Below are 21349 nucleotides of genomic sequence, written 5' to 3'. Positions count from 1 at the left end.
GTTATGGTAAAGTTGGACACTGGGATAGAAGTTGTAGGGCCAGAAAACAAGGTGACCAATGGAAAAAAAAGACCCAACTATCAACTCCACCAAGTCCAAAGACCCTGACCTGACAGCACGGTTTCAGCAATTGACTATTGAACACAAAGGCTAATTTTGGACACAGTCCTAAAAAGGACTGACAAATTCTTTCCCTACTGATCTTGCTCACCAAACTAGTCAGTACAAGAATAGATGATAGACAATTGCTGACAGAAGTGGCTGTACTGAAATGCAAATGCACTCCAAAATGTACACAGTTGAAAGCTGCACAAATGCATCAGCCAAAGAGGCAGCAAAGTGGGCAGCACAGGATAGAAAGAAAATAATGAAAAGGATAAATGAAGTGAATCTGGCAACTAAATTCTTGAGAACAAACTTGAACTCTATCACATACAAACATATGGGATATTCATGAAATGCAAGCTTAATGCTCTAATGAAGAAAATTTGTCTGAATATAGAATGGTGGGAAATTGAACAAAGATAGAGCATGGACATATGGTACTGGTAGTCCCAACCACATTTTTTCCATATCTGGCACAGTAGACACTCTCCCTAAGATATATTAGGGTACAAAATATAGGATGAAAAATATGAGGGTAAAGTAGATTCTCCCAACAGTGGTGGAAAATTTAAGTTTGTTGATGACATTGCTGCCATTAGCCGATTCAAAGATGGTAATGAATCAGCATAGAGAGGTCACCAGGAGACGCTCATGGAGTGAGTACTGTTTCAGATTCGCTCCATAACCTTTACTTTTCTTAACCTATGATCACCCTTATTTAACTTACTTTTACCTACACCAAAAGATTCTTACTACTTTTTTGGACTTATCTTTAAGAGTGTACTGTGAATTTTGAAGAAATGAGTACAGAAATGGCTTTGAGATCTAAAGGGCGAGACCCTGGGAAAGATTCTAACGGCAACGGAAAGAAAAAAAAGATTGATCCTAAGAGTACTGAATTGACTTATGAAATGTTATTGGAGTTTTTAAATGAAAAATTTGAAGAACAACTACAAATTTTCAAACAAGATATAAAGGCTTTTCAGGATTATATGGATAAGACTGATTCAGTAGTTAACCAGCAGCAAGCTCTAATCGCAACTTTGCAAGAGGACGCTCGGAAGCGAGACTTGATAATTGAAAAACTGGAGCAGAAATTATCTTTGACCATTAAACAAGTGGAAACACTTAAAGCCAAGAGCGTCGACTTTGAAAATCGGTCCAGAAGACAGAACTTACACATACTTGGTCTCCCGGAAGGTATTGAACAAGGGGACACCTCAAAGTATTTTGCTCAACTTTTAAAGGATGCGTTCCCTTCTGTATTCCCAGACAGTCCTCCATTACTTGATCGTGCCCATAGAATTATGTGCCGATCATTAAGTTCTTCATCTAAACCACCTGTTGTAATTGTTCGACTTCATTATATGCATGTCAAAGAGCAACTTATTCGTGTGGCTCGGCGTTCAGGGATGGTTAAATTCAAAGATTTCGAGTTTAGATTAGTGGAGGATTTTAGCCCAGAAGTAATGAAGGCAAGGCTTCTTTTTAACCTCTGTTGTCCGAATGTTATGAGAAAAATCTAAAACCAGCGCTTTTATACCCTGCGAAGCTCAGAATCTCGCCTCCGAATGCACCACGACGTATTTTTCTCTCCACATCTGAAGGTCGAAGCTTTCTGGATGAGAACTACCCTACTGCTTCGGATTCTCATCTCTAATAAATGAGTGATTTTGATCGTTACAAGATAGTTTTTGTTTCCAAAACAAGATTTTGTTTCTGGCTATTGGTGTAGGTTTATTCTATAATTTATATTTTAATTGAAGTTTTTTTTTCGACGTACTAATCTTCTTATTTTACTTACTTTAGCCACTGTACTTTATTTTTGGTCATTATTATTAACCCTTTGAAGGTGATTTTTTTTTAACGGTTTGATATATATCCTTTTCATTTTTTGTGTGACTAAGAAGGTGGTTTCTTCGCTAAAATATTTCTTGCTTTTTTTTGATTTTGCCTTTTTTTTCTCTCATCTTCTTCCTATAATGCATTTTTTACCACATTTTAACTTTTTGTTTGGGTTTTAACCCGATTTATAAGTTACTAGTGTTTATATTCTTTTTGGGGTTTTTTTACTAGCAATTATATTAAGAAGTTTGTTTTAGTATAGTGATAATTACTTTTTTGGAATTTGGGTGGATCTTTTTTTCTCTCCTTTATATATTTGGAGTTGCCTTCTGCTGACATGGGGGTAGATTTAGTATCATTCCTTTTTTTCCCCAGCCTTCTCCAGGCTCGGGATGGGCTTTTTCTTCGTGGGTGGGGGGTGGGGGTCTCTTTTCTAAATCTATTGTTCTTTTTACCAGTTTTTTTTAGTTTTTTCATTTGGGCTGATTTTAAACTATTAAAATGTCCGCGATGTCGTCACTTCCGGGACCACCCCTTATTTTTGTTCCTCTTCTGGGTGCATGAGTTCATAATTTGGTTAACTCTTTATATACCAAAGGGTTGATTTTAGAAATATGGCTCAGACCATTAATTTTGTCTCTTGGAATACTAATGGCTTAAACCATCCAATTAAACAGAAAAAAAATTTCAAAGTATTCCAAAGACTGAATGCACATATTATTTTTGTACAAGAAACTCATGTGAAGAAAGAGGATAATCAACTTTTTTTAGGTTTTGGAGAGATCAACAGCACCATTTGAATTCGAATGCCAAAGTAAAGGGAGTTTCAATTTTTATTGACTCCTCTATTACATTTGTCCAACACGATATTATTTTGGATCTGAATGGTAGATTTTTGTTAATTACTGGGTTATTTTTTAACAAAAAGGTTGCTATGGTTAATGTTTATGCTCCAAATGTGGATTATCCTGATTTTTTAAGTCCTTATTTATTTCTCTACCTAATCTAAATGAATATATGTTGTTAATGGGTGGTGACTTTAATTGTTTAAATCCTTTGCTGGACAGACCTATATCCACTCAGACTTTACCTAATAAGTCGGCCACTTACATTAATTCTTTTTTGACTGATAATGGAATTTTTGATATTTGGAGATTCCGGCATTCTAAGGACAAAGAGTTTTCATTTTTCTCACATGTTTATCATTCTTACTCGAGAATTGATTATTTTTTATTGACTCTCGTTTTATTCCATCTGTAATTGGTTGTAATTATGATATTATAGCCATCTCTGATCATGCTCCATTGAAACTTTCTATTAAATTTATGGATACAGCTTCTAGCGCTAGGCAATGGCGATTTGATTCTACCTTACTGCAAGATCCGGATTTCATTAAATTTATGAAGGAACAGATCAATTTCTTCTTTTCAACTAATTCCACGGATGATATTTCTTGCGGAACACTTTGGGACACTTTTAAAGCATATATACGTGGACAGATTATCTCCTATTCTGTTGGTTTGAGAAAACGTATTAAGAAGGAAACTCTTTTATTGGTTGATAAAATTAAAGAAATTGACAAGAAATATTCAACTGCTCCTAGTAAGGAGCTTTACAAACAAAGGGTTGAACTTCAAATGGAACACAGTTTATTACTTACATCTTCGATTGAAAATCAATTAATGAAAACCAGATCTGATTTTTATATATATAGTGACAAATCAGGTAAACTGTTAGCTAATCAATTGAAGAATGCTTTGGTTAAACGTTAAATTACTAAGATCTGTCAGCAGAATGGTGATTTGACAGTTAACCATGATGAGATAAACAAATCTTTTCAAGATTTTCATACCTCCCTGTATCATTCTGAATTCCCTCATGATCATAATACCATGTATGATTTTCTTGGGAAATTGAATTTTCCAAAATTATCATCAGATGATCTTTCAATATTAGAAACTCCTATTATGGATGCAGAAATTAAAGGGGTTATTTCCTCTATGAGTTCTGGCAAAGCACCAGGTCCAGATGGGGATACAGTGGAATTTTTTTAAGTGTTTTTCCTCTATTCTTTCTCCTTGGTTATGCAGGGTTTTTGAAGAAGCAATTAGATTGGGTAAACTGCCACAATCTTTTTATAGAGCTTCCATTTCTTTAATATTGAAGAAGGATAAAGACCCTACTGACTGTGCATCCTATAGACCAATATCCTTATTGAATGTAGATTCCAAGATCTTTTCCAAGTTACTGGCGTCCAGGCTGGAGAAGGTATTACCTCAAATTATCTCAGAAGATCAAACTGGTTTTATTAAAAATCGCTATGCTTTTTTCAATATTAGAAGATTATAAAATATTGTTTATACTCCTTCACGTATCACCTCAGAATGTGTCATTTCATTAGATGTGGAGAAAGCATTTGATAGAGTTGAATGGCCATACTTATTTACTGTGCTTGAGAAGTTTAATTTTAGTCCGACATTCATTTCCTGGATTAAACTGATATATCATACTCCAGTAGCCTCGGTTTATACTAACAATCAAAGATCTCCCTTTTTTCATTTATTTCGGGGTACTAGACAAGGCTGTCCTCTTAGTCCATTATTATTTGATATTGCTTTAGAACCTTCGGCAATTGCTATTAGAGAATCACTGAACATTTTTGGCATTACTCGTGGGATGGATATATATGTTATCATTATACGCAGATGATTTATTATTATTTATTTCTGATCCTGAGAAATCCATTCCCACAGTTATATCATTGTTGGCTCAATTTAGTAATTTTTCTGGGTATAAATTAAATCTTAATAAGAGTGGATTGTTTCCTTTAAATAGACAGGTTCCAATTTATGGAAATTTACCTTTTAAATTAGTTAATGGCTCTTTTATATACTTATGGATTAAAATTACTAAAAATTATAAGGAGTTATTTAAGGTTAATTTTTTACCCTTAATTGATCAGATTAAATGTTTGTTCACTAAATGATCACCATTATCTTTATCACTGATAGGTCAGATTAATGCTATTAAGATGATTATTTTACCCAAGTTTTTATATATCTTTCAAGCGATACCAATTTTTATTCCAAAATCTTTTTTTGCTAATGTTGATTCAAAAATTTCTTCATATATATGGCAGAATAAAAATCCTAGATTAGGTAAAAAATATTTACAGAAGGCAAGGAAGGAAGGTGGATTGGCATTGCCTAATTTTAGATTTTATTATTGGGCAGTTAATATTCGATATTTGATGTTAGTTAAAGGATTGGGATTTATCTTTTAGCCCTCATTGGGTGAACCTGGAAACTAAATCTGTACAAGGATTTTCATTGGGTTCTATTTTAGGGTCTTCTCTTCCCTTTGCTCTTTCTAAATTGTAGAAACAAATTGACAATCCGATAGTTAAACATACTTTACGTATATGGCTTCAATTTCAGAAATTTTTTGGGTTGAATCAGTTTGTTTTAACTATTCCTATTGTATCCAATTTCCTTTTTTATCCTTCTATTATAGACCAAGCTTATTCAGCTTGGAAGAATAAAGGATTACTACGATTTTCCGATTTATTTTTGGATAATTGTTTTATGTCTTTTGAACAATTATCTAATAAATATAATTTGCCTAGATTTCATTTTTTTAGATATTTACAGATTAGGAATTTCTTAAATACTGTACTTACTACCTTTCCAAATCTTCAGTCTTCGGGTATTTTGGAGAATTTGTTAGAACTAAATCTTTCTCAGAAAGGTGTAATATCAAAACTCTACAATATAATTATGAAAATACATTTAGAGCCCTTCTGTAAGATTAAAAATGATTGGGAAAGAGAACTTAACCTTACTATCCCTATTGAGAATTGGGATAAAATTCTTCAATTAGTCAATTTATCACCTATATGTGCTAAACATTCATTAATACAGTTTAAAGTTGTGCATAGGGCTCATATGTCTAAGGATAAATTGGCTTGTTTTTATTCCTATATAAATCCTATTTGTGACAGATGTCATTCTGAGATAGCGTCTTTAACTCATATGTTTTGGTCATGTCTGCTTTTGAAAAAATATTGGAAAGACATTTTTGATATTATTTCTAAGGTATTGAACATTGATTTACAACCTCATCCTATTACTGCAATTTTTGGTTTACTCAATGGACTCAATCCATTTATCTTCTTCTGCTTGTCGAATGATTGCATTTCTTACATTAATGGCTAGAAGATCTATTTTCTTGAATTGGAAAGAAATGAATGCCCCTACCGTATTTTATTGGCTTTCTCAAACTATGTTATGTCCAAATTTGGAGAAAATTAGAAGTGTCGTATTTGACCCTTCTATTAAATTTGAAGAGACATGGAGACCATTTATTCAATATTTTCATATGATGTAATGAGACCCTGTTCCAAACCTATTCACTTTTCCAGTTTTGATTATACATATGTTGAGGGGATTGGAGTTGGCGACACTGATGATTTTGTATTTTTAATAGATATTATAAACAGCCCATTTTTAAATTTTTGTTCTATTATTTTTTTCTCTCTTTTTTCCTTCTTTTTTTTCTCTATTAGTTATTAGGTTGTTAGATTAGTTTTTCCTAGCATACATTTTTTTTCTTTTTCTCTTTTTTGTTTTTTTTAATATATATTATGATATAACCTAGTTTTGTTTTGTTTATATGTTATTTGTATCATTCATGATTTGGGAAGACTTAATTATATTGTAACTATTGCTTATGTATCCTTTCATGTTTAGTACAAATTTGTAAGTTTGTAATCCCAATATATATTGATAATAATAATAAAAAGATTGAAAAAGAAAGAATCAGCATATAGCAACTCAATTGAAAATCTGGCTGAGTAATGCCACAAACAACAACCTCTCACTCAATGTCAGTTAGACCAAGAAGCTGATTTTTGACCTCAGAAGGAGAAACCTGGAACGAATCCTCTTCGGAGGATAGAGGTGAAGAGTGTCAGCAATTTTAAATTCCGTGGTGTTATCATTTCAAAGGATCTGGCCTGAGCCTAGAATATAAGTGCAATTACAAAGAAAGCATAAAACATGGCAGTGCCTCTACTTCCTTAGAAGTTTCAAAGATTCAGCACAACATTTAAAACTTTGACAAACTTCTATAGATGTGTCATGAAGAGTTGATTGACTGGTTGCATCATGGCCTGGAATGGAAGCACTAATGCCCTTGAATGAAAAATCCTACAAAAGGTCGTGGATACCGCCAGGTGTAACATGGGTAAAGCCCTCCCACCACTGACTGTATGTACATGGAGCGCAGTCGCAGGAAAGCAGCATCCATTATTATGAACCCCCCGCCCAGGCCATGCTCTCTTCTCACTGCTACTATCAGGAAGAAGGTACAGGAGCCTCAGGACCCAACACTGGCAGGTTCAGGAATAATTATTAACCCTCAACCATCAGGCTCTTGAACCAATGGGGATGACTTCACTCACCTCCATCACTGAACTTTTCCTACAACCTATAGACTCATTTCATTGACTCTTCATCTCATGTTCTCAATATTTATTGCTTATTTATTATTAATATTTTTCTTTTATATTTGCACAGTTTGTTGTACTTTACACATTGGTTGTTTGTCCATTCTGATGGGTGTGGCCTTTCATTGATTCTATTATATTTCTTGGATTTAATGTGTATGCCCACAAGAAAACAAATCTCATGATTATATATGGTGACATATATGCTCTTTGATAATAAATTTACTTTGAATCTGGAGCTTCTGGAAGCAACAAGGAAGGTGCAGGACAGATTGTTCACTAAGAAGAGATAAGTAGTATTCTAAAGGAAAAGTGAGGCAATCTTGGCTGACAAGGGAAGTCAAAGGCAGCATAAAAGTATATGTGATGGCAAATAATATAGCAAAAAACTTGAGGATTTTAAAACCAACAGAAGGAAACTAAAAAAAACCATAAATAAAGAGAGAAAAAATGAAATATGAAGGTAAGCAAGCCAATAGTATAAAAGTTGATATCAAGCATTTTTACAGATTATAAAAAGAATAAAAGAGAGGCAAGAGTGGATATCGGATGACTGGAAAATGACACTGGAGAGGTAATGATAGGGAACAAAGAAATAGCAGAAAACTCAATAAATATTTTGTATCATTCTGGAAGGCTCTAGCAGTACACCAGAAATTCAAGAGTGTCAAGGGACAGAAGTGAGTGTAGTTGCTAATACTAAGGAGAAGGCGCTTCAGAAGATGAAACGTCTGAAGGTAGATTAGACACCTGGATCAAATAGACTACACCCCAAGGCTCTGAAAGAGAAAGATGAAGCAATTGTGGAGGCATTAGTACTGATCTTTAAAGAATCGGAAAATTGAAAATTTCACTCCACTCTTTGAGAATGGAGAAGGGAAAAGACAGGAAATTATAGGCCATTTATCCTAACTTCAATGGTTGGCAAGATGCTAGAGTTCACTATTAAGGATGAGGTTTCTGCGAACTTGAGGCACATGATAAAACAGACCAAAGACAGCATATGACTTTGGGGAAATCTTATGGGGGAATATTGCCTGACAAAGCTGTTGGAACTCTGAGGAAATAACAGGCAGGATAGACAAAGGAGAGTCAGTAGATATTGCTTACTTGTATTTTCATTCGGTTTATAATAATGTGCCGCAAATGAGGCTGCTGAACAAGGTAAGAGCCCTTGGTATTACAGGAAAAATAACAGCATGAATAGAAGATTGGTTGACTGGCAGGAGGCAAAGGGTGGGAATGAGGGGGCCGAATCTGGTTGACTGCTAGTGACAAATGATGTTTTGCTGGGGTTGTGTTGCAACCGCTTCATTTCATGTTATATGCAGTGATGTGGACGATGGAATCGATGGCATTGTGGCAAAGTTTGCGGACGATACAAAGATAGGTGGAGGGGCAGGTAGTGTTAAGGACGCACATTAGTAAGTACTTGATAGGGTCACATGATCAAAAATCTCCAATTCAAGACAAAGCTTCTACATGAATGACTCACTATCAACTAATTACAACCAGTGCACTGTGGTGGCAGCATGCTTCATCTATAAAATCACAGAGTTATTCTAGGCTTCTACGATGAACATTCAAATCCATATGCAAAGGAAGACAGGGGCAATAGGCTCAGGTTCCCACACTGTCACAGACCATCATGACTTTGAAATAATCTCATCTCTCATTACCACCAGATCTAAACTCTGGGATCTCCTAACAGACAACACTGTGGAGGGCTTTCACCAGATAGGCTGCAATATTTCTAGAATGTTGCCTACTAGCATCTTTACAAGGACAATTTGGGATGAGAAATAAATGCCCACTTTGCCAGTCATGTGCATTTTCCTAAAAAAAAGAATACATAAACATAATTTCCCCATGTTATTATCTGCTTAATTCTATTATTTTTTCCAAGGGTTAGCCACAGCATCAGGTTCAGGAACAGATATTACCCTCAACCATCAGGCATTCAAACCGGAGGGTAACTTCACTCAACTTCATTTGCCCTATCACTGAACTGTTCCCACAATCTAAGAATTCATTTTCAAGGACTCTTCATGACTTGTTCTCGATATTTATTGCTTACTTATTTATTACAGGTTGAGTACCCCTTATCCAAAACGCTTGGGGCCAGAAGTGTTTTGGATTTTGGATTTTTTCAGATTTTGGAAAATAACAATGAGAAAGCTTGGGATTGCTATTATATTGAACTCTGAATTTGTATTTTAAGCAGTGTTGTCTTACACTTGTTCATCTCACATACTATAGATGATAAACAACAATGGACCCAGCACCAATCCCTGCTGCACACCACTAATCACAGGCATCCAGTCAGTGAGTCAACCCTCTATTAGCACTCTCTGGCTTCTCCCACAAAGCCAATGTTTAATCTAATTTATTACCTCATCCTGAATGCCCAGTGACTGAACCTTCTTTACCAGCCTTCCATGTGGGACATTGTCAAATGCCTTACTAAAGTCCACGTAGACAACATCCACTGCCTTGCCTTCATCCATTTTCTAGTAACTTCCTCAAAAAACTGTATAAAATTGGTTAGACATGACCTACTACACACGAAACCATGAAAAGGGTACAGTACACCGTATTTGATTCTTTAATCTATCCTTAATCAGTCCATGTCTATCCAAAGACTTACATATCTGATCCCTTGGAATAACTTCCAATAACTTTCCCACAACTGATGTCAGACTCACCAGCCTATAATTTCCTGGTTTCAGTTTAGAGCCTTTTTTAAACAGCAGAACAACATTGGCTATCCTCCATTCTTTTGGAACCTCTCCTGTTACTAAGGATGTTTTAAATATCTCTGCTATGGCCCGGGTAATTTCTGCACTTCCCTCCCATAGGGTCTAAAGGAACATCTTGTCATGTCCTGGGGATTTTGCACGTTTGTTGTTTGTCCATTTTGTTGTGTGAGGTTTCACATTGATTCTATTGTGTTTCTTTGTACTTACTGTGAATGCCCACAAGAAAACAAATCTCAGTATATACTTTGATATGTTCCTTGATACTAAATTTACTTTGAACTTTGAAATTTGATAATGGTTTCCAGCATTTCCCCTACAATTGGTGTTAGAGTAACAGGATGGTACATGTTTATTCTCGCTCTCTCTCTCTCTCTCTCTCTCTCTTTCTGTTTTATTAATAACTGGGTTATATTTTCCACTCTTCAATCTACAGGATCTATTCTAGAATCGATAAAGCTTTGTAAAATTGCAACAGCTGAATCCATATCTGTCAGAACAGGGATGTACTACAGATTCATGAGTTTTCATGTCTTACTGGATTTTAATCTCATCGTCTTCTGTTGTATACTTTTCCTTAAACAATACTATTTTCTTCTAGTTCCCATTTCTCACTAGACTTTTGTTTCTCTCATAATTTTATCAAGTTTTTTTTACATTTTTAAAATAAGAATACAATGTATTTGTTCAATTTTCTTGCAATTTCCTTATTTCCCATTATAAGTTTTCCAGTCACTATCTGTAAGAGATCTGCAGGTCTTTTCCTTTTTTACACATCTAGAGAAGTATTTACAGAACATTGTTACATTTACTCCCGGTTTAGTCCCATCTGCCTTGGCATGTTCATCTGCAGCGGCTTCTATGGCAGGGGTCACCACCCTTTTTGCACCATGGCCCGGTTTAATATTGACAATATTCTTGTGGACCAGCCGATGGGGATGGGCGGGGGTGTTAATCACCACTGGAATATAGGTGATAAGTCAACTATAAGTCACTTATAAGTGGTTAATGCACTCAATTTTGTTTCTAAAATGATTTATCTAACGAATTCAATATTAAATACACAGCGCATATTTTCCTCGCAGAAATATAGTGATAAGTATGACTCACTTATAAGTCAATAGCATCATAACGTTTAAAGTAACATTTGGATATTAAACACACAGCACATATTTTCCTCGTATGAACGTATAAAATCATTGCAACACACCAATATCGCTGAATCAGTGGGAGCCCTGGCCTTATTTCCCTGCAACAAGACAGTTCCATCGCAGGCTGATGGGAGACAGCGATACTCGAAGGAGGTTTGTTATGTCCAGTCTATTCCGCAATTTAGTTTTCGTGGCTCTCAGCACTTGCTTCTGTCCTGCTTGCTCATGTTTTTTTTCGCTCAAAAAACTCAGCGGGTTTGTCTTTAAGTGCGGGGTGCTTGGACTCAAGGTGCCGAAGCAGTTTTCAGGGCTTCATTGCCTCATTAGACAGCCTCCGGGCCTGAACTCTAGCCTCCTGCACGCCCATCACCAGATGCCTTGGCCAGGGTGGGGTGGGGTGAGAGGACAAAGTAAGGGCCGGAAGTCCCCATGCTAGGGCCACGGCGGTCGCAGTCCAGAGAGAGTGACCAACCGAGCAAGGAGCAGTGCGACAGGGCGCCCCCCCCCCCCCGACCCCCCACCGTAGGTAGGTAGGATCTATTGGTCAACAAAGGTTTGACTGGAGGGATGACTTTCAGTAGATCGCAGTGAGGTAGCTGCTCTGCTACTGAGCCGAAATTAGGTCGTCTGTGAATATTTTAGCACCGGGTTCCTCACAAACATTCGGTGTGCTAAACAGGTGGCGGCGCCCATCTGTCCGCGCTCCAGGCCAGTAGCAACAGCATATCTTGCCGGCCACCCAAGGCCAACCAGTGATCCTTGGCGCTAGGGTATCACAGCGTTTAGGCGACTGATGACCTCGCATGGGTAATGACTTCGCGTGCGTAATGACCTCACGTGTGTTCAAGTTCAACAGTGGGCGCGACAGGGAATGAGGAAAAGTGCATCTGACTCATCGTTTCACATCTCCAAATCATATCGTTTCCCAGTGGCCTGGTAACACATGCTTTGCAGCCCATACCAGTCTGCGGCCTGGTGGTTGGGGACCACTATTCTGTGGGATCAACAGAGGGTGCTACTATCCTTTTAAACATATTTTTTATGATCACAAAATCCTGCAAGACATCAAGAACTTTAAGTACTACATGTCTATCTCATCAGCAAGGTGCTCGTTGGTGGAGAAACTGAAAGAGCTGGACAGTGCAGATCATGCTGCTTACGTCAGAGACGCTTCTGAGGAGTCAGCATACGAAGGAGGCGTGCAATCTAACAGCGAAAGACAGTCTTAAGTTGCTTTTCTTGTGATTGCAAGACACTTTTGTACATTGTTAATGTGGCAAGTCAGACGGACAGAAGCAATGAAGGGCGGCATGCTGCATGGCCTCAGTCGTACTGAGGACTAGGCCTTATGCCACGAGGTTGCCTGTTTACAACCTGCAGAAGAGAGGCATCGGAACTGCTGCACACCACCCGGAGTGGTATGGCGCAGCAGCGTCTAGGCTGGAGTTGGTGCTACCCACCAGTGTACGCTCGGCAGTAATTAAGCTGTGTTATGGCCAACTGCAGATTCATTGACTCAGGGTCAGGAATTTTTTTTTTGCGTGGCTGTATTTAACTGATAACTTCCATGTGCATGCTATCTTGTACTTGCTATGTGTGCTTTGTGATTGTTGGTACTGTGTGTTGCACCTTGGCCCCGGAGAAACACTGTCTCATTTGGCTGTATTCCCGAGTATTCATGTATGATTTAATGACAATTAAACTTGAATTGTATCTAATTTCCTTTTTTAATCATTTTCTTAATCTTTTTAATTAGCTGGGTTCTAAAATTATGCCAATTCTTTAATTAAATAACTTCTTTAATTTCTCCAGTCAGCCATTCATAGAGTACAATTTCAGCTGGGATTCTGGACGATGGATAGTCCTTTTTGGAAAGGATTCATATAGTGTTTTTACTTTGCATATCATGTACAGTTTCTTTAAATCCTAGCCATCATGGCTTCCCATTTAAGCCCGGTCAACTCACCTTTCACCCTTCGTTTTCAATTTAAATTTAAAACATTAGTACTTGATTGAACTAAGATACAGTATTAAATTCTACCATCTTTTGGTTACTCCTCCCTCAAGGTCCTTTTACAACATGATTTTTAACTAACCCTTTTTCATTGCACAGATCCTTTTCTCCAGTTGCTTCCTCAACTCCTTCATCTTGAAAATAATTTTGGACACCTTTCACCATTGTTTCTTCACCTTATTATCATGTGTTCAGTCTCTGTACAGATTCACTACTCCATTGAATGCCCAACACATCTTCCTATAACATCTTGATTTACATTGTGCCCAATCTTACAACTATAAATTGGTTGTCTTTTAATAACTCCCGACAATGCTTTGTCTTCCTTAGCTCCAATCAGACTGGCCTTAATTCTACATTATGATCTGCCAGGGAAAGATATTTTCTCATTATTTCCTGATCTTATTTCTCTATAACACCTCTATTAACTTTTTGCCTATCCTACCCAAATGTGAGATACTCTTGAACCTTCAGTTCCTGGTTTTGATTAATCTGTTAATTTGTTTCCATAAAGGTAATTAGAAAATTGCTGGTCAATTTCTTGTTTTCTTTTAAATGTGAGTGAATGACTAAGCAAAATACATCTTACCTGCTCCTCTGTGTGAGCTTTCAATTGATGTTGATCCTGTAGACTCTGTCCTAGTTTTCTAATCTTTTTCTTGTAGTAACAAGTGCTTGCTTTCTGATTTTTCGTAATTGATGACATCAAACTTTCTATTTCAGATTGGAACTATAAAATACAAATAAATGAAATTATTAGAGAATTCTTCCAAAGATGTTTTAATGTTTCAATAACTCAACTGATTAATCAATTTTTATACAGGGGTAAAACTCAGTGAATTTTTGCACATTATTTTTAATCATCTTTCTGCATTTTCTAGAAAACCATAATGACATTAAAGAAACTTCATTTTTGTCAAATCACGAACAAGAGAAAATCTGCAGATGCTGGAAGTCTGAGCAACACACACAAAATGCTGGAAGAACTCAACAGACCAGGCAGCATCTATGGAAAAATGTATAGCCGACGTTTCAGGCCGAAACCCTTCGGCAGGGCTGGAGAAAAAAAGCTGAGGAGTAGATTTGAAAGGTGGGGGGGGGGGGGGGAGAGAAATGTCAGGCAATAGGTGACACTTGGAGGGGGAGGGATGAAGCAAAGAACTAGGAGGTTGATTGGAGAAAGAGACAGAAGGCCATGGAAGAAAGGGGGGGGGGGGGGGAGTGCTCCAGTCCTGCCAAAGGGTTTCAGCCCGAAATGTCAACTATACTTTTCTTCGATAGATGCTCTCTGGCCTGCTGAGTTCCTCCAGCATTTTGTGTGTATTGCTCATTTTTGTCAAGTATATTTTGGAAGATTCAATATGATTTGTTAGGTGGCTAACAATAACGTAACTAAAAATTTTAGCTGTTCCCACCTATAACTTCTTTCTGAATACCTAATCTTGATTTTGTCTCTTCCCACATAGTGGAAACTAAGTGGTCAATTAAAATGGCAATAATATTTTTATTCTTTCATGTGGTTTGTAGGTTTAACATAATCTTTTGACAAGGCAAGAAATTTATGTTTACTAAATATGCAATCAAATCCTCTGAATTATAACTTGTGATCCAGACAGAGCATCTGTCAAGGTTTCCTCAGTACATTGGTCTATTTCCAAGAGCTTTCCTTTCATTTCTTCATGGTTTTTCTTTCTGCACAACCCCATGCATTTACCCAAGTACTGAGGTCCTTCTTTGAGCACACTTACTGATTCATGCTATCATATATTTTACTCCTGTCAGAGCAGACTGAATACTCTAGCATGCTCAGATGCAAGGTGAGGGTCAGAAAATAAAATCCATATAATTCTTGATAGTAAGTAAAACTTCCAGCTTAAAAGTTAACTTGATCCTTAAAAGTTTTGTACGTCAGCAAAGACACTCAAAAAATTCTACAGAGGTACTGTGGAGAGCATTCTCACTGGTTGCATCAAAAAAGCTGCAGAAAGTTATGAACTTAGTCAGCTTCATCATGGGCACCCCAGCATCCAAGACACCTTCAAAAGGTAGCAGGCGTAATTAAGGATCCCGATCACCCAGGACATGCCTTCTTCTTATTGATAGCATAGAGGAGGATGGACAGGAGCCTGAGGACACACAGTCAAGCCTTCAGCTCTTCCTCTCTGCCATCAGATTTCTGAATGCACAATGAATCCATGAACACTTCCTCAGCATTTTTCCCTCTCTTTTTGCACTACTTATCTACTTATTTATATATAAACACACACACACACACACACACACATATATATGCATACACACATACATAATTTACTATAAAGCATATAGAGATATATATATATTTCTTAACTAGTAATTTATGATTTTTATGACCACATCCTTGCCGCATGCTCTAATTCTTCAGCCATGCATTTATCTCCCACCTCATTCTATTCCTATCCACACTGTCACATGGCATAGGCAGCAATCCCAAGGTTACTCAGATTACTCCCCTTGAGGTCCTGCTTCACAGCTTCCTTCCTAACTCCCTATGTTCTGTTTTCAGGACTTCTTCCTTTTTTCTACCTATGGTTTTGGTACCAAAGTGTACCACGACTTCTGCCTGCTCACCCTGCCTTTTCAGGATATTGTGGATGTGTTCAGAAATATCACAATTGGAAATAAGCAATTTGCAGCAAGCCCAAGTCCTTGTTTAGGCAGGAGTTGATTCTGGTCATGACCAGCTTCTCAAAGCACTTCATCATAGTAGATGTGAGTGCAACTGGGTGATAGTCATTTGACAGAGCTCACCCCGCTCTTCTTGGGCACTGATATAATTGTCACCCTTTCAAAGCAGGTGAGAACTTCGGACTGCAGCAGTGAGAGACTGAAGATCTCTTTGCAACTTATTGTAACCTGCTTCACCATCTCTAAGACCCCCTAAGTCTGTATCATCAACAAACTTGCAGATAGTGTTTTGTACATTCTCATCCAAATCACTTATGTAAATAATGAATAACCTCACTAGTCACAGACCTCCAGTCAGAGGACCAGCCTTCAACCACTGCCTTCTGATTCTCATCACCAAGCCAATTCTGAATCTGCCTTGCCAGATCCCTTGCAACACAAGCTTCCAGATCAGACCTTGTCAAAGGCTATAAGCAACATCCACAGCCTTACCTTAATCTACCTCCTTAGTTAACTCTTCAAAAAAATTCCAAAAAGACTCATCTGGCATGATCTCCTAGACTTAAAAAAACATTCAGCAAGGGATATATTCATAACCAGCTGTCTTAATGTAATGTATGTTTCCTTCTTTTTCCTGCTAGCTCTCATGAGCCAGGATTCCCTGAAACTGGTACATCTACCCTTCACCCAAACAGGAATGTGCTAGCTCTGGACTCTTCAGTTAGAATCTTTCTCCTACAGTCGAGTACTACAGGACATGTATTTAACTGTGAAAGGGGGAAAGTATCAAGGAGATGTGTGGGACAAGTTTTTTTTTTGAGAGTGATAGGTGCATGGCACAGCGGCCAGGGTAGTGGTGAATGCATATAGCGTTGTGGCTTTCAAGAGACTGTTAGACAAGCAGGGTATCATGTAGAGGTGATTTAATTTAACTTGAATTTAGTCTGGTCAAACAGGATTTATTAAAAATAGACAATCGGCAGATAATGTAAACCAGTTACTTAGCTTAATTAATTTGGCACAAAAGAAGGAAGAAATTAGTGTGGCAGTTGCTTTAGATGCAGAAAATTCATTTGATAGATTGGAATGGGATTTCTTATTTAAGGTATTGGAAAAATATGGATTAGGATCATCTTTCATAAAATGGATTAAAACCTTAAATACTAATCCCAAAGCTACGGTAGTGACAAATGGTCAAATTTCAACATCATTTCAGTTAACAAGGTCAACTAGGTAAGGTTGTCCATTATCACCTGCTTTATTTGTGTTGGCGATAGAACCACTAGCTGAATTAATTAGAACGGACCCAGATATTAAGGGTTTTAGAGTTAACCAGGAAGAATACAAGATTAATTTATTTGCTGATGATGTTCTGATTTATTTAACAAACCCATTGAATCCGCTGCGTAAATTATCTTCTAGACTGGAAGAATATGGGAAAATATCAGGCTACAAAATAAATTGGGATAAAAGTGAAATTCTACCTCTTACTAAAGGAGATTATAGTCAATGTCGATTAATAACTCAATTTAGATGGTCGATAAATGGTATAAAATATTTAGGTATAAGAGCTGACAACGATATAAAGAACTTATATAAATTAAATTATTTACCATTATTGAAAAAAATTCAAGAAGATCTTGATAAATGGATGACATTACCAATAACATTAGTAGGCAGAGTAAATGCTGTTAAAATGAATATATTCCCTAGATTACAACACTTATTCCAGAATTTTTTTCACGAGTTAAATAAATGTGTGAGGAAGTTCCTTTGGAAAGGTAAGATGTCAAGTGTATCGTTGGAAAAATTGACATGGAAATTTGATCTAGGAGGATTACAACTTACAAATTTTAAGAATTATTATAAAGCAAATCAACTTAGATTTATTGCATCTTTTTTTGATAAAGATAAGCCAGCATGGTAAGAACAGAACTAGATAAAATAGGAGAAAATACACCAGGAGATTTTATATATAAATGGGAATCTAAATGGATACGGGAAAAGAAAGAATCTCCTATATTAAAACATTTGATTGATCTATGGAACAAAATAAATATTGACGTTGAGATGAGGAAATCTTTATTAGCAAAGAGATCCTAAATTCAAAATAAACTTATTCCTTTTACAATGGACAATCAACTTTTATACAACTGGTTTCAAAAAGGGATTAGATATATAGGAGATTGTTTTGAAGGTTGTATTTTAATGTCATTTGATCAATTAAAGAATAAATACAAAATATCAAATAACACTCTTTTTTGTTATTTCCAATTAAGGGCTTATTTAAGAAATAAATTGGGTCAAACAATGTTATTGCCGAAACCTAGTGAAATAGAAACTTTAATTCAAAAAAGAAAAATTTAAAAATTTATCTCTTGTGTGTATAGTTTGGTTCAAAAACAGGCAATTAAACAAGGAATTCATAAGTCAAGACAAAAATGGGAAACTGATTTGAATATAAAAATTGAAGAAACAAGTTGGTCAAGACTATGTCTTGACAGTATGACAAATACAACAAATGTCCGGTTAAGATTAGTGCAATATAACTTTTTACATCAATTATATATTACACCACAAAAAATAAATAAATTAAACCCAAATTTATCTGATCAATGTTTTTGATGTAATCAAGAAATTGGTACTTTTTTACATTCTACTTGGTCTTGTTCCAAAATTCAACCTTATTGGACAAATTTAAGAGTTCTACTGGAACAAATTATTGGAACACAACTTCCACATAACACAATACTATTTTTATTAGGTGATATCGAAGGGATAAAACCAAAACCCAAACTGAATAAATATCAGAAAGAATTCAAAAAAATTGCATTGGCAGTAGCCAAAAAAGCTATTGCAGTTACTTGGAAATCGGATTCATACTTAAGTATAGATCGTTGGAAGAACAAAATCTTCAGCTGTATTCCACTTGAAAAAATTACTTATAATTTAAGAGATAAATATGAAACATTTCTGAAAATTTGGCGCCCTTATTTACAAAAGACAGGATTAAATATATAGATGCTCTGAAGACAAAACTATTGGTTATCTGGGGAAAGAAATAAATATATATATACTAAAGTTATTATGAATGCCATTGAGCATGTGGGGATCTTTCGATATCCAGGCATTCTTTCTTTCTTTCTTTCTTCTTCTCTTTCTTTTTCTTTCTTTCTTTCTATAGGGATATGTTGGGGGGAGAGGTTAAGGGGAGGGGGCAAGGGTTGATAACTTTTTTTTCTTCTTCTGTAATCATCGAAAACTCAATAAAAAAAAATTTTTTTAAAAGAAAGGGTGGAAGAGTATTAGTAGTAGGATTGTAGTTATGAGGAGAGATGGGCATGGTTCTGATTGGGTTGCCTCCAGCTGGATGGCATGAACATCAATTTCTCGAACTTCCAGTAACTGCCACACCACCCCTACTCACCATCTCCTACACCATTCTCCATTCCTTTTTCCTTCTCTCTCCCACCTCCTTAACTGCCCATCACCTCCCTCTGGTGCTCATCCCCCTTCCCTTTCTTCCATGGTCTATTACCCTCTCCTATCAGATTCCCCCTCATCCAGACCTTCACCTCTTTCATTAATCAACTTTCAGCTCATTACTTCACCCCTCCCTCTCTTCCGGTTTCACCTATCGCCTGCCACCTTGTGCTTCTTCCTCCCCTACCCCCAACTTCTTGCTCTGAATTCTCATCTTCTTTTTCCAGACCTGATGAAGGGTCTCGGCCCGAAACTTCGACTGTTTATTCTTTTCCGTAGATGTTGCCTGACCTACTGATTTCCTTCAGCATTTACTGTGTTTTGCCTCGGATCTCCAGCATCTGCAGATTTTCTCATGTTTCTTTTTTGTGTTCTCTTGCATTTCTTATACTCCATTTGTTCCTACTTGCCTATATCTGCTATGCACTTCCATTTTTATTAACCAGGAACTCAATCTCTCTTGAAAACCAAGGTTCCCTGCACTTGTTAGCATTATCTTTTATTCTGATGGGCATGTACAAGCCTTGTACTCACAAAAATTCAGTTTTAAAGGCCTCCATTTACCAAGTACACCTTTGCTAGAAAACAGCTTGTCCCAATCCATGCTTATTAGATCCTTTCTGATACCATCAAAATTAGCTTTTTTTCAATTTAGAATCTCAATCCACGGACCAAACCTATCCTTTTGCATATTTACTTTGTAACTAATGGCATTATGATCACTAGATGCAAAGTGTTCCCCTACACAAACTTTTGTCACCTGCCCTGTCTCATTCCCTAATAGCAAATCAAGTATTGCTCACATACCTTAATGTGGTCATACTTTTCTTATTTCTCAGTTTCACCCATAAAACCTCACCAAATGAGTTCTCCAGTAACGTTTTTCTTGACTAGTAATGCCACCTATAACCCCTCCTGCTCTGCCAAATCTAAAGCAATGGAACCCCAGAAAACTGAGCTGCCAGTCCTGCCCCTCTTGCAACCAAGTCTCAATAATGGCTACAAAATCATAATTCCAGGTGTTGATCGACAGCCTGACCTAATCTGCCTTTCCTACGATACTTCTTGCATTGAAATATACGTACTCAGGACATCAATCGCACCAAGCTTTTCGCTGTGGACTTTGCCTGAGGTCTTAACAACACGTCTCCACAACCTGTACACTAACTGTTCAGACATTCTGGTTCCTATCCGCCTGCAACTACAGCTTCAACCCCCACCCAGTGTGGCATTAGCAAACCTTCTAGTTCAGGGGCAAACCATCTCACTGTACAAGTTCCACATTCCCTGGAAGAGAGCTGAATGATCCAAAATTCATATGTCCTCCATTCCACACCAACTCCTTGGCTACATGTTAAACTGTATAAAAACCTCACTAGCATGTGGCACAGGTGGCAATCCTGAGATCATAACCCCGGGGGTCCTGTCCTTTAACTTAGTACCTAACTCCCTGAATTCAATTTACAGAACCTTGTCACTCTTCCTACATATGTCATTGGTACCTATATGGACCACAACTTCTTGCTGTTTACCCTCCTACTTAAGAACGCTGAGGACTTGACCAGAGATGACCCTTGCACTGGGGAGGTGACATACCATTCAGAAATCTCATTCTCATCCACAGAACCTCCTTTCCATTCCCCTATCTAACACTATACTTCCTATATTTCCGGATTGAATATTTAGGTATCAAGGAAAAAACTAACATGAATCTTGTTCAGTTGACCCAGAGCAACAAGGAGTCAGCCTTCTATGAGATGCCATATTTCAAAGCAGATGTAAAAAATGTTCATGATTTCTTGCTTTGATCTTCTAAGTTCCA

At 36.9% G+C, this 21349-nt stretch overlaps 1 protein-coding gene across 12 annotated transcripts in view; it reads right to left on the bottom strand.

Annotated features, from left to right (window-relative positions):
* Positions 1 to 21349, bottom strand: part of LOC132394331 (cilium assembly protein DZIP1-like) — a 167112-nt gene that overhangs the window by 83587 nt on the left and 62176 nt on the right. For all 12 annotated transcript variants that reach the window (XR_009512274.1, XR_009512275.1, XM_059970341.1 and 9 more), the window contains one exon: positions 13967 to 14107. Coding sequence is in view for 10 of the 12 variants with exons in the window: in XM_059970341.1 (XP_059826324.1) it covers positions 13967 to 14107 (141 nt within the window). In the remaining 2 variants the exon portion in view is untranslated. The remainder of the gene's footprint in view (positions 1 to 13966; positions 14108 to 21349) is intronic.

Source organism: Hypanus sabinus, chromosome 5 (assembly GCF_030144855.1).
Source record: "Hypanus sabinus isolate sHypSab1 chromosome 5, sHypSab1.hap1, whole genome shotgun sequence".
Lineage (NCBI taxonomy): Eukaryota > Metazoa > Chordata > Chondrichthyes > Myliobatiformes > Dasyatidae > Hypanus > Hypanus sabinus.
The sequence above is the reverse complement of the archived record's forward strand: the minus strand, read 5'-3'. Positions and strand labels throughout refer to the sequence as shown.